The sequence below is a fragment of the Gymnoscopelus microlampas genome, assembly GCF_963454915.1.
Source record: "Gymnoscopelus microlampas genome assembly, chromosome: 15".
NCBI classification, from domain to species: Eukaryota; Metazoa; Chordata; class Actinopteri; order Myctophiformes; family Myctophidae; genus Gymnoscopelus; species Gymnoscopelus microlampas.
In genome coordinates this window covers 47,887,351-47,902,547 of record NC_139952.1, presented here as the reverse complement: position 1 = coordinate 47,902,547, position 15,197 = coordinate 47,887,351, and the positions used below count along the sequence as shown (strand labels likewise).

Below are 15,197 nucleotides of genomic sequence, written 5' to 3'. Positions count from 1 at the left end.
CGTTAGCTTGTTAGCTTAAACACTGTTCAACAGCACTACTGCTCTGACAGTAGCATGTAGGCTACCATTAGCTTGTTAACTTAAACAATGTAAAACAACACGACTCTGACAACAGCAGGTAAGCCACCGTTAGCTTGTTAGCTTAAACACCGTTCAACAACACTACTGCTCTGACAACAGCATGTAGGCTACCGTTAGCTTGTTAGCTTAAACACTGTTCAACAGCACTACTGCTCTGACAGTAGCATGTAGGCTACCATTAGCTTGTTAGCTTAAACAATGTAAAACAACACGACTCTGACAACAGCAGGTAAGCCACCGTTAGCTTGTTAGCTTAAACACCGTTCAACAACACTACTGCTCTGACAACAGCATGTAGGCTACCGTTAGCTTGTTAGCTTAAACACTGTTCAACAACACTACTGTTCTGACAGCAGCATGTAGGCTACCGTTAGCTTGTTAGCTTAAACAATGTTCAACAACACTACTGCTCTGACAGTAGCATGTAGGCTACTGTTAGCTTGTTAGCTTAAACAATGTTCAACAACACTACTGCTCTGACAGTAGCATGTAGGCTACCGTTAGCTTGTTAGCTTAAACACTGTTCAACAACACTACTGTTCTGACAGTAGCATGCAGGTTACCGTTAGCTTGTTAGCTTAAACAATGTTCAACAACACTACTGCTCTGACAGTAGCATGTAGGCTACTGTTAGCTTGTTAGCTTAAACAATGTTCAACAACACTACTGCTCTGACAGTAGCATGTAGGCTACCGTTAGCTTGTTAGCTTAAACACTGTTCAACAGCACTACTGCTCTGACAGTAGCATGTAGGCTACCATTAGCTTGTTAGCTTAAACAATGTAAAACAACACGACTCTGACAACAGCAGGTAAGCCACCGTTAGCTTGTTAGCTTAAACACCGTTCAACAACACTACTGCTCTGACAACAGCATGTAGGCTACCGTTAGCTTGTTAGCTTAAACACTGTTCAACAACACTACTGTTCTGACAGCAGCATGTAGGCTACCGTTAGCTTGTTAGCTTAAACAATGTTCAACAACACTACTGCTCTGACAGTAGCATGTAGGTTACTGTTAGCTTGTTAGCTTAAACACTGTTCAAACATGTTTAAAGCTAAACTGTATAAACTGTTTGGCTGCAATTCAACTAAAAGGATTCTAACACTGGGACATTGAGGGTCCTATTTTGCATGTCTCAAGTACCAGGTCTTATGACTTAACTGAACTTAACACCTGGAGGTGTGGCCAATGCTGTTTGGCCGCTCAAAATAGTGGCCACGCCTCCAAGTTAAGTCATAAGACCAGGTACTTAAGACGCGCAAAATAGGAACATGTCATATTTAATGAAACATCTGTGATAAATGTGATCTAATTGAAAGCAGAGTCATGCACCGTGTCCACTATGTACATGAAGCTCTATTTAGACTCATTTGCATAATGGAGTGACTCAGAGTCATAGAGTTACACACCCGTAAGGGTCCATTTGGAACCCCCTCAAGGAACCATGAGGGTCCCTGGACCACACATTGAGACCCTCTGGTGTAGCAGAGTGTTTCCAGTGAGTCAACATCCTGACTCTGTTTGACCAGAATGGAACACAACCTTTATTAGTATCTGTGAAGGAAGTAAGGAAGAGGCCCGATTTATTTCCAATAGGGCATAGCAGTGGCGGCCATTTTGTGGTGCCACATATAGAAAACCCAATGTTTTTTCCACATAGAGATTTCTGAAAAATATTGATATACATTTTTTTAAGCCTGGAACCAAGACATCCAGACTCCTGGTGAATCATGACCATAAAACATTTGATTATTTTATTTACTATTAAATATAATATAATATAATTATATATATGAAATCACAGAGACAGCCAGAGGGATGGTTGGAACTAGAGACAGACAGACAGACAGACAGACAGACAGACAGACAGACAGACAGACAGACACTGAAAGCAGCAAGGACCAACTTCCTCTGTGGTCACATCACATGATTTACAGTAAACTGCCGAGGAGACTCACTATGAGAAATGTCAGAGTCATAACTCATTACTTATGTTTACTATTATTATTATTACCCCCATAATGATATGTATTTGGCTGCAGACCCCCATCTCAAAATATTTTGTTCCAGGGACCCACCAGACGCAAAGATTTGAGTTACAAATGTTTGCTTTAAAAAAATAATATATTTATATATATATTCAAAGATTTGCACAAATGTTCATACTTTTTGAAAAATAGCAGATCTACAAGCTGATGAGCTTGTAGATCTGCTATTTTTTTTAAAAGTCGTTGTGACACACACACACACTCATATATCAAAGCTAAAATCTAAAATGACAAAGATGCTTTCCCGGTTTTAATGGGTTAAAGCACAGGCTGAAATAAATCATGTGTGGAGGGTTAGGGTGATGAAACAGCAACTGCGGCGCCAGCACCCATCACCCATCACCCTGCTGAGGAAGAGAACATTTACAGCACCCCCCACCCACCCAAACCCAAGCCTTTTCAGCCCCAAGCGCACCTAAAGCCCAGGAAACCACAAACGGTTAATTCGGCCTTTAACAGGATCTGTCTGATACATGTTGGTGAGAGAGAGAGAGAGAGAGAGAGAGAGAGAGAGAGAGAGAGAGAGAGAGAGAGAGAGAGAGAGAGAGAGAGAGAGAAAGAGAGAGAGAGAGAGAGAGCGAGAGCGAGAGCGAGCGAGCGAGCGAGCGAGAGAAAGAGGTAAAAGCCTATGTAAGAAGTTCATTGTTTGCATGTTAATCTTTTATGACCAAGTTATAGTATAAAGACCCAACAATCAACTATATAACACCAGACTAGAGACATTAGTTATAGTATATATTGATTAATTACACTTACCCTATATTAATCTTTATGGTTTAACGTGATGTCACAAATCAAAATGGAGTCGACATGCTGTTCAGTTCTCTGTGATGTTGTGTCAAAATGGTTGACGGTGTATTAACACATAAAGTTCTATCATAGTGGGAGTGTCTACAGTTACAGCGTACATGGCGTGTGACATGGACACACACACACACACACACACACACACACACACACACACACGTTGTGTAACAAGTGTTTTCCAGTTTTTTCTTTTTTTTTTTGAAAAAATAAAAATAAAATACAATATTATATTTGAACAGCACATCTCTTATGGGGGTCCCTGCATGGCAAAAACATATTTTCATATGAAGTCCTTCGCAAAATCAAGATATTAATTTGGGGGTCCTTCACATGATAAAGTTTGAAACACTCATTTGCACACATGAACACATGCACACGCACACAGAGTATCCACTCCAGACAAAATAAGTCTTTTCCTTTTTTTTGAACCAGACTGACGTCTTGTGAAGATGGAGTGATGTCACTGACTGTAGGAGGCTGCTTGTCACAGACATCTGTTTGACAAGACAGCAGAGCTGTGACTGAACATGTTATTATGTCACATGTGTTTCTATGATGTCATGTTATATAGTATGTATGATGTCTAGTGTCGTATCGTTATCTCGGTATGAACATGCACAATATGAATATGAATATCACAAAATGGTAAATGGTGCATTTATACAGCACTTTTATCCAAAGCGCTTTACATTGATTGTGCCATTCACCCATTCACACACACATTCATACACACATTCATACACACATTCATACACTGATGGAGGAGGAAACCAAGCAAGGCACCAACCTGCTCATAGGGAGCAATTAGGGGTTCAGTGTCTTGCTCAAGGACACTTCCACACTAACTCTGGGGGAGCCCCCCAGCCCGGGAATCGAACTGGGAACCTTGCGGTTTCCAGTTCACTCTACCCGGCCACTCTACCCCTGAGCCACTACCTCCCAAAAGGCAACAATGTTGACGATATAACATTTCCCCAGCCTGTACAGCTCAGCCAATGAAAACATACGTTGTTGCGCTTGCCCTAAATGTACAGCTGAGGCCAGCCAACCACAAACCTCATCATGCTTTCCTTAGAGATCGACGGCTGAAGCCAACCAATCACAGACATCCCCTTGAGCGAGGCAGGAAACGTGCTGCTGTGACGCAATACACACACACACACACACACACACACACACACACACACACACACACACACACACACAGTGGTAGAGAGATGAATGAGAAAGACAAAGCCGTTGCAGAATCTGCACCAGTGTTTTAGAAAGGAGAATGAACAACAGAGCGAGGTGTTGTGTAGATCAGTGGTTCTCAAACGTTTTCATGTCAAGGACCCCTAAAATGATATGTATTTGGCCGCGGACCCCCATCTCTATTTTTGAAAATAGCAGATCTAAATCGTGAAAATGTGTGCAAATCTTTGAATTATGTATTTATTTTTTAAGCGAGCATTTTTAACTCTGTTACAACTTCTGGGGGGTCCCTGGAACAACATATTTTGAGATGGGGGGGTCCACGGCCAAATACATATCATTGTGGGTGGTCCTTGACATGAAAAGGTTTGGGAACCACTGATATTATAGAAACATACGTTCAAACATTTGAGATTAAAAAAAAATCGCTTTAAAAACATATTCAAAAATGTTCACAAAAAAAGTAAAAAAGAAAATATATAAGAAAAAAAATAGCAGATCTACAAGCTCATAGCGCGGCACTCGGTGCCGCGCAATGAGCTTGTAGATCTGCTATTTTTTTGAACAGCCAAAGAAATGTGAAAATGACACACAGATGCGTTCCTGGTCTTAATGGGTTAAGTGTCTCAATATTATAAATGTTCACATTAAAAGGCTTTATGAGTTCCAATCCCAGTTCTGCACAAATCTAATAACCAAGAGAACAAGATGACGTTGTGCGTCCAAACTCAGTGGCTCGGTGGCTTAAGACAATGGTTTCCAAACTGGGGGTCCCAATTTATTTTGGGGGGGGGGTCCCCACATGATTAGCTCAACATGGTTTTCTTAGTCAACGGTAAACAAACCAACGTACAGTAAAGGTGTATGCAGGGTATCTGCACATTTTTGTAAAGTTACAATTTCAGGACTTTTTAAGACCTTTAAAACACTGCCTGCAAGTCAAGAGAGGAACTTGGACCAGACGACAGAAGTTCTCCAGCAAATAAACAAGGAAAGACATGGGAATCACATAAGAAAAGCTCTGGGTCCAGAGACTGATGACTAGACTGCTTCACCTTCACACTAAAAAAGTGCTGTTTTTTGTTTTAACTTAATAGATGCTTCTATCCTGCAAGCTTGTAGTTTTTTTTTTAAATGCACCGTTTGCACTTTTCATAAGATCTTGTAACTCTTAAGTTCCTGCCTATAGGATCAATAAAGTGGAATTTAATCTAATGTTAGATAATACAGGGAGGAGCCACAACAACTCCTCAGTGTGCTCTTCACATATCATATAGCAGCTTTTAACCTCTTAAACCAGTGGTTTTCAACCTTTTTCATGCCAAGGACCCCTAAATTGATATACATTTGGCCGTGGACCCCCATTTGAAAATGTGTTGTGCCAGGGACCCCCACAAGCAAAGATATCAGTTAATTTTCGCTTTAAAAAATATAAATATTCAAAAATAGCAGATCTACAAGCTCATAGCGCGGCACTCGGTGCCGCGCTATGAGCTTGTATATCTGATATTTTTGAATAGCCAAAGCTAAGTGGTTAAAAAATGATCGTGGCGCTATTAGCTAAGTTTGCTGGGGACCCCCTGGTACTCCCTCAAGGACCACTGGTGGTCCCCAGACCACTGGTTGTTGAAAACCACTGTCTTAAACCCTAGAGGTGATGCCAATTGAGTGCGTGTGTGCATACAAGGCGGATGCCGACAGGCAATGGCTTGTGTTCATTGTTGTGTCAAATCTGTCTGTTAATAATGACATGAAATATGCTGAGAGACGGACGGACGGACGGACGAAAGAAAGAAAGAAAGAAAGAAAGAAAGAAAGAAAGAAAGAAAGAAGGAACAGTGTTATTGGGTAAGGGCACGGTCTGTTAAAGTCATGTTGTGCGGCCGATAGTTTTTTGCAGTCAGCACGTTGTAAAAAACGGAGTATCTTGCAGAGCATTCTGTCCCAATAACCAGTGACCCACCTGTCACTCACTTTGTAATCTCTGAAGAACAGAGTCAGAGCTGCTCTAGTGAATCTGTCAGGATCCTCGTTCACAACCACTACACCTTCACTTACATGGCTTTAGGATGGACATGTATGTGAACATGTTTTATAGATCAGTGGTTCTCAAACCTTTTCAAGGACAAGGACACCCAAATGTATATGTATTTGGCCATGGACCCCCCATCTGAAAAGGCTCTGTGCCAGGGACCCCCATCTGAAAAGGCTCTGTGCCAGGGATCCCCATCTGAAAAGTCTCTGTGCCAGGGACCCCCAGAAGAGAAGATTTACCTAAAAAAAAACGTCTGAACATTTTCGCTAGAATTAAAACATATTTAAAAAATAGCAGATGTACAAGATCACAGTGCGGCACGAAGTGACGCGCTTTGAGCTTGTAGATCTGCTATTTCTTAATATCCAACATGGATAAAGTGGTTAAAATAATTGTGATGCTATGTTAACTTATTTAGCTGGGGACCCCCTAGAACCCCGAACCCCCCCCCCCCCCCCCCCCCCCCCCCAAGGACCCCTGGGGGTCCCCGGACCCCACATTGAGAAGCAATGCTTTAGCTAACTGTTGTCATAGCCTACAGGAGGACTGGAATGTGTTCAGGACAGTGCTGTCATCATTATGCCCCAGGCAGGCTGCAATACCTGAGGAAGTCCAGCAGGGGGTGGCGTGGAGGTGGGGATGCCCTGGGCGGGCCAGCTGAGGAAGTGGAAGTGGGTCAGGGTTCTGGTCTCCTGGGTCTGGACGTTCTTCAGGTAGAAGCTCTGACACCAGCTTCACCTGGAACACAATGGACTTCATTGATTGATTGATTAATACTTTATTAGTGTCATAAATGTAAACACAGCAGGTGGTCCTTTTAGTCATTAAGGATAAAAAGGAGAACATAAAAGAGTCCTGGGGTCTTGTTTCCATTGTGGTCCTATGCATTCAATTCATCAACATAGCAACATAAAATAACACAATAATACATGTCATCAACAAATACAAAACACTATTATGTTCAAAAGGAGAAAAAGGAGAAACGGCTGCAGTGAATGACACCTCCTTTCCATGGTCCAGTGATTTACATCTCTTAAAGGGATAGTTCACCCCCAAAATTACTTGTTTTCTATGGATTAGTCACTCCGAGTTTTTGTCTCATTCCTAAAACAATAATGTGATGACCGGCAGTGGTTCCGGTAGGAGACACAAAGAGTCTCCTTTGTGTCTCCTACCAGAAACACTGCCTACCGGTCTGCTGGTCATCACATTATTGTTTTAGAAATGAGAAAAAAACTAATAAATATCCATGAATTCACGTCTTCATGGAGTGACAAGGACCCCCAAAATTACATGTATTTGGCTGCGGACCCCCCCCCCCCCGTCTGAAAAACATTTTGTGCCAGGGATTTTTCAAAAATAGCAGATCTACAAGCTCATAGCGCGGCACCGAGTGCCGCGCTATGAGCTTGTAGATCTGCTATTTTTGAAAACAAATATTTAAGCATAAACATGAATTAACATTATTCCATACTTCTGCTCTGATAACAGTTAATACTGTATTGACTTACTAGAAAGACACTTTACAAGACCCTACTGGAGAGAATTAACTCATTTATCAACACCAAAAATAAACATTTATCAACACAAAAGGTAAACTAACATATTAACCCTTTAAGACCGGGAACGCATCTGTGTGTCATTTTAACATTGCTTTGGCTATTTAAAAATAGCAGATCTACACGCGGCACCGAGTGCCGCGCTATGAGCTTGTAGATCTGCTATTTTTTTTTTATCATGAAATGTTTTGCAAATCTTTGAATAATATATATATTTTGAAAGCGAACTTTTTTAACTTTGTTACAACTTCTGGGGGGTCCCTGGAACAAAATATTTGTTTTATTCAGAACAACTGTCAGGATTTAGAAGACATTTGTTGAATTCCCCAGAAGCAAAGATTTAAGTTACAAATCTTACCTTTAAAAATATATATTTTCAAAGACCCACGATTTTTCCCAAAAATAGCAGATCTACAAGCTCATAGCGCGGCACCGAGTGCTGCGCTATGAGCGTGTAGATCTGAATGGCCCAAAGAAATGTCAAAAAATGACACAGATGCGTTCCCGGTCCTGATGGATTAAACACACAACAGGAGCTTTAAACACTAAAGGCAGAAACACACATACTGTAAAAGTGAAACAAACCAAAACACAGGTGTGTGTGTGTGTGTGTGTGTGTGTGTGTGTGTGTGTGTGTGTGTGTGAGAGCAGCAGTAATGGCTGCCATCAATCTGACTGCTTAGACCTTTAGATTCAACTACACACAATAAACTAAAACACAATCACCACATTTCTGGTAAAACCCTCAAGACAAGCTTTGTTTTACATCACAGAGCTGATTTTGAACATGTTTTATGTTCTAATACTTTATTTACCTGAACAAACAGGGACAAACTGATGTTGTTCTTTCTCTCTTCCTTGAAGAAAGATGTCACATGACCTCCTAAAACCACCTGATTTGCCCCCTTGTGGCGACATGTGGGATAGGGGTCTTTTCCTAAAATGTAAGTCCCTGCTCATTCCAAGACACACAAAGAAACATGCATAATAAAACACACATGTGACATTTGTGTTTTATGTCACATTAATGTCACATGTTTCTAAAAAATAAGCCACACCCTCTGTTCTAGACTCACATCTCCAGTTGCTAAAAGACAGCTTGATGGACGCTCAATTATAGCAGTGGTTCCCAATCTGTTCAGGGTGCGACCCCCCAAAAGTATCCTATTTGTACTGGGGACCCCCCAAATTAATCATATTTGTACTGGGGACCCCCCAAAATAATCATCTTTGTACTGGAGACCCCCCAAAATAATCATCTTTGAACTGGGGACCCCCCAAAATAATCATCTTTGAACTGGGGACCCCCCAAAATAATCATCTTTGGACTGGGGACCCCCCACCCTGATAAGCTCTTGGAATTGTAGGAATGGAGGCATTACATTTAGTTTAACTCGGTTCCATAGTGAAAATAGCCAATCTACAGTTGCGAGGCGTTGTGAGCATGTAGATCGGCTATTTTCAAAATTGTTGCCCGTAATATTTGACAATTTGGACAATGTTTAACCATTGTTGGTAGTATAGTTTGTTGATAAATGTTTACACAGTAATGGTTTTATATCAAACCAAACACCTCAAGGAGAATGGAGATACAACAGTCCTTAACACAGAGCCATGCTTATTGTGGTGACACATTTGACCTAAAAACAGCATTAAAAAGTCATGGATTCTGGACACTTGAACTCTAGCATCCCTATTCTGAAGGGAACATTAGCCCGAAAATAGCAGATCTACAAGCTCACAACGGCTCGCAGCGTTGTGAGCTTGCAGATCTGCTATTTTCAGTAAAAAATAAAAATTGGGGGGATTTAAGAGGTTAACTGTCTGAACATGCACTTTAACATGAATGCAACACAACACACAATGATAGTGTTGTATAAATGTATGAAATGTAGTGGAGGTTCTCTCTCTCAGATAAGGAGTTGTTGGCCTGTAAAACACTGAAGACCTTTGTGCTAAACCATTCACACAACTCTGACAAACACTGATCCTCCATGATCCTGGAGAGAAAGAACAGACCAATCCAGGAACGCATCTGTGTAATTTATTATTGATTTATTTGGCTATTCAAAAATAGCAGATCTACAAGTTCGTAGCACGGCACTCAGTGCTGCATCATGAGCTTGTAGATCTGCTATTTGTGAAAGAAAATGGTAAAATGTGACAAATCTTTGAATACACGCGCACGCGCGCGCACACACACACACACACACACACACACACACACACACACACACACACACACACACACACACACACACACACACACACACACACACACACACACACACACACACACACACACACACACACACACACACACACACTTACTTTACTAAAATATTTGCTTCTGGGGGTCATTCAATATCTGTCCTCTTCCTCCCTGGTAGGATACTACAGGTTTAATCAGATTACTGCAGGTGTAATGCAGGTAATCAGATTACTGCAGGTGTAATGCAGGTAATCAGCAGTGTTGCCTTTTCATGAAATGGAAAAATAATAACCTTTGTTCCAATGGATCCAACGTAGTTATTATACATGACCAATGAGCTGTGGCCATGTTGTCATGACAACACTATGAATATCAATACACAGGAACAACGACAGACTGTCAAGAATACATTTATTAAACTATTCATACTTCTACACATGATCATACAATAACATGTGAAGAATGAGAATAATATCACATTCATATTCAATGAAAACACAATCATGGAATGAGTGAGGAAACAATGATGTAATAATGAATCAATGAATAAACAATGATTGATTTGAGTTCATTAACACATTTAGTAGATGTTTGAATCCAGAGTGATTGTCCATGCAAGTCCATGCACTCTGAAAATAACCGATCTACAAGCTCAGAACGCGTCACAGGCTTGTTGTGAGCTTGTAGGTCGGCTATTTTTGGCACCAGCCAAGTATAAATCAGGCATTACGACGCCATCATGGCCCTCAAAAAGACATTTTATTCAACTAAAATCTTATGATATTTAGTCGACTAAAACAAAAACATTTCAGAATGACTAAAATATGACTATAATTTGCTGTCAAAATGAACACTGCTCACAATGTGTCGCTTTGTGATGTGGATCTTAGCTAGTAGATAGCTTGTAGATCTGCTATTTTCACCAAAGAGATCTGGTGTAGGGGGGGAAAGCAGGGGACCAATTACAGAACCCTGGGGGACCCCAGTCAATAAAGTATATGGGGTTCAAGTGGTTAAAGTATAAAGGTTTATATATACAAGAAACAATATTATTACTGTCATAATTACATGATCAAATATACAGCTTTTCTCAGTTCATTGTGTAAAAATATAAAAAAAAATATATATTAGATAAGATATGAGTTTGTTTCATAAGAGACACAATATGACACTGATATTTACATCATCATCATCATCATCATCATCATCATCATCATCAGTGTTGATGGACAGTATTTATGATACATATTTATAAATGTATGGAGTGGAGGTTTGTTCACTTCTATCTAATCTAATCTAAGATCTAAAGCTCCCTGTGGTGATGACTCATTTTATACCATAGAGTTTGACCTTAATATGGATTTGACCAGGGACCCCCATTTGAACATATTTGTGCCAGGGACCCCCCAATTGAACATAATTGTGCCAGGGACCCCCATTTGAACTTATTTGTGCCAGGGACTTTTTTTAAAGTAGCAGATCTACAAGCTCACAATGTGTCGCGATGTGACACGTTGTGAGCTTGTAGATCTGCTACTTTCAAATAGCCAATATATACAGAGGGTAACGTGGTTAAAGTGATTTAGAGACGACTGGTTCTCAAAGTGGGGTCCAGGGGCCCCCGGGGGTCCTTGAGGGGGTCCCAGGGGGTCCTAAGCTAAATCATTAAATATACAGCATCAAAATCAGTGTAACCACTTCAACCATCATTTACTTCGCTGTTAGAAAATAGCCGATCTACAAGCTCACAATGTGCCGTAATGTGACGCGTTGTGAGCTTGTAGATCTGCTATTTTAGGATTTTATCATTTGTAACATTTTTAGCACAAATCTTGTCTTAAGGGGGTCCGGGGTCAAAGGTCAAATACATTGGGGGTCGTTGACATGACAACGTTAGAGAAACACTGTGCTGCTTATTACTTCATCATGATGATGTCACCGTGATGTCATGATGAGTCAATCATGCCCAAATATGGAGTCCATGACGTCAGACTCAGCTAGTCTCAAAGTATCCTGGCAACAGTGGTAACCATGACAACCTGCACTCACTCAAACATGTTGAGTAACCGTGGTGACCTGATGTCATCCTCACAGAGAGACTCTATCTCTGCTCACACAGACACACTGAGGAGGAGGAGTAGTAGTCTAACCTGAACCCAGCATAGAGAGGTTCAGAGAATGTGTTCTGGAAGGTGTACAGGTGTGTCAGTGAGTCAGAGGAGCCTTTATAAAAGGACAGAGTCCCAGCAGGCCAGTCCAGATACACTGCTACTCTGTTGGAGTCAGAGGAACTGACAGGGAGGACAGTCTCCTTTCTATTGTGTGTGACAGTGTAACTGTTACCATAACCACCATCTCTACAGTCCAGACTCCAGGACTTGTCATTGTATCCAAGCCTACAGTCATCACCACCTCCTTTCCTGCTGATCCCTCTGTAAGTCACTGCTATAGAAACCACTACACTCCACTCTACCTCCCAGTAACAGCGTCCAGTCAGACCCTCTGTACACAGAACCTGTCTCACTCCATCAAACCTGTCAGGATGTTCAGGATATGATTGATCCTGTCCCCATGTCACCTTTCTGTTGTTCTCAGACAGAGAGAGGTCTCTGTATGCTGTGTTTGTGTCCAGTGTGAGAGGATGGAAATCTGATGAGAAAAACAACACAGTAAACATTAAATACATCATTCACTGACTGACACACACACACACACACACACACACACACACACACACACACACACACACACACACACACACACACACACACACACACACACACACACACACACACACACACACACACACACACACACACACACACACACACACACACACTCGTCGGCGTCGCTGTCGGCTGGAAACCTTGTATGTCCAAAACATTTCATTTATTTTCTTAATATCATTTTAAAAACATTAAAATAGTGTAAACAGCAGATCTACAAGCTCACAACGTGTCAGAGATACAAGGTTTCTGCCTGACGACAACACAGTAAAATGTGAGTCAGAATGTCTTAAAGCCTCCAGGTGAGAAGTGACTTTCTGTGAGAAAATGTTTACATTAAGTTTATGTGAAATAACATCAATGTGGAAAAGTACTCACATGTTTTACTTAAGTAAAAGTATCAATACTGTAATGTAGAAATACTCTGTTACAAGTAAAAGTCCGGAATTCAAAATGTACTTGTGTAAAAGTACAAAAGTATCGGTATTAAAATATACTTAAAGTAACAAAGTACTCATTATGCAGAATGTCCCATTTCACAAGTTTTCAAATGTATAAATTGTATAAAAATCTTTTGAAAATAGCAGATCTACAAGCTCACAATGGAGACGCATTGTGAGCTTATAGATCGACTATTTTCAAATGGCTGAAATGTATATAGGGCTGTTAATGTAGTTAATGTATGTTTTGTAAGAATAATCAAAATCCTCCAAGTAACTAGTAACTAAAGTTTTCAAATAATTGTAGTGGAGTAAAAGTACAATATGCCTTTGAAATGTAGTGGAGTAGAAATAAAAGTACTGAAAATAGGAAATACTCCAGTAAAGTAAAAAATACCTCAAAATGTTATTTAAGTACAGCACTTGAGTAAATGTACTCAGTTACTTTAAACCTCTGAAAATACACACATCTGTTACATCAAAGGTTCCTAAACTTTTAAGGCTGCGACCCCCCAAAATAATCATATTTGAACTGGGGACCCCCCAAAATAATCATATTTGAACTGGGGACCCCTCAAAATAATCATATTTGAACTGGGGACCCCCCCACTCTTACAAGCACTTGTCAGGGTGGGGTAGTTGTAGGAGTTGAGGCATTACATTTAGTTTGACTCGTTCCACATATAAATAGTGAAAATAGACGATCTACAAGGCGTTGTAAGCTTGTAGATATATTTTATAGTATATTTATAGCCAATCTACCACTTATAGATTGGTTATTTTGTAGATCGGCTTTTTTCACAATATTTGCCTCTTTTTTTGCGTAATATTTGACAATTTGGCCAATTTGGTATTAAAAAGGTCTTAAAAGTCCTTAAATTGTAACATTATAAATGTGCAGATACCCTGTATACACTTATACTGTATGTTGGTTTGTTTACTGTTGAGTGAGAAAACAATGTTACACATTAAGATAATCATCTAGGGACCACCCACAATAATGTGGGGACCCCCCTGGGTCCCAGTTTGTAAACCACTGTGTTACATAGAAAACATTCAGCATCTATATGTTAGCAACACCTCACACCATGGTGTGAAGCGTTGCTAACTTGTAGATCGGCTATTTTAGTTATTTTTGAAATATGGAGGAATTATAAGCTGATTTACAAGCTCACAACGTGTCACGATGCAAGGCGTTGTAAGCTTGTAGATCTCCTATGTAGGCCTAGTATGTACATTCTATTTTCTTTAATGTTTTTCTGTACTGCAGTATTTACATCTACAAGCCGATCTACAAGCTCACAACATGTCAAAAATGCAACATGTGAGCTTGTAGATCCGCTGTTTTTTGAAATATAGCCAATCTACAAGCTCACAGCCTGTCATGATGCAAGGCATTGTGAGCTTGTAGATCGGCTATTTATTTTATTTTACCACAACCCAATCTGCAAGCTCACAACCTGTCACAATGCAACTCGTTGTAAGTTCATAGATCGGATAGTTTTATATTAGAAAAATAACCAATCTACAAGCTCACACCGATTGCATATCGGCAATTGAATTAATTCATTAATTAAAAATTACACAATATGAGGTGTTGTGAGCTTGTAGATTAGCTATTTTTTTTACTATAAATCATCTTCAAGCTCACAACGTGTTATAATGTGACACGTTGTGTGCTTGCGGTGTTTTTCAAATATAGCCAAAATACAAATTCAGAACCCGTCACAATGTAACCCATTTTGAGCTTGTAGATCGGCTATTTTTACCTAATTTTCTAATATAGCCGATCTAAAAGCTCACAACACATCATGATGTAACGCATGGTGAGCTTGTAGATCGGCTATTTTTATTTATATCAATTATTGATAATCTACAATCCAATCTGCAAGCTCACAACCTGTCAAAATGTAACGAGTTGTGAGCTTATAGATCCACTGTTTAGAAAACATAAAAGTCCATATAAAAGTTCATCACACATTAAACAACATATTGTGAGTTCATGTTTGAAATACAGCTGATCTACAAGCTCACAACCTGTCACAATGTAACTCATGAGTTTGTAGATCTTCTACTTTTGAGTTTTAAACAA

General features: G+C 40.1%; 2 protein-coding genes across 2 annotated transcripts in view; both read right to left on the bottom strand.

Moving 5' to 3' along the window:
* LOC311062402 (uncharacterized protein) overlaps nucleotides 1-15,197 on the bottom strand; it is a 700,443-nt gene that overhangs the window by 448,682 nt on the left and 236,564 nt on the right. The gene's annotated exons all lie outside the window — the stretch shown is intronic.
* LOC311062411 (protein NLRC3-like) overlaps nucleotides 1-15,197 on the bottom strand; it is a 63,306-nt gene that overhangs the window by 36,996 nt on the left and 11,113 nt on the right. Inside the window, exon 6 of the mRNA XM_084081428.1 lies at nucleotides 12,289-12,588. Coding sequence (XP_083937554.1) covers nucleotides 12,289-12,588 — 300 coding nt within the window. The remainder of the gene's footprint in view (nucleotides 1-12,288; nucleotides 12,589-15,197) is intronic.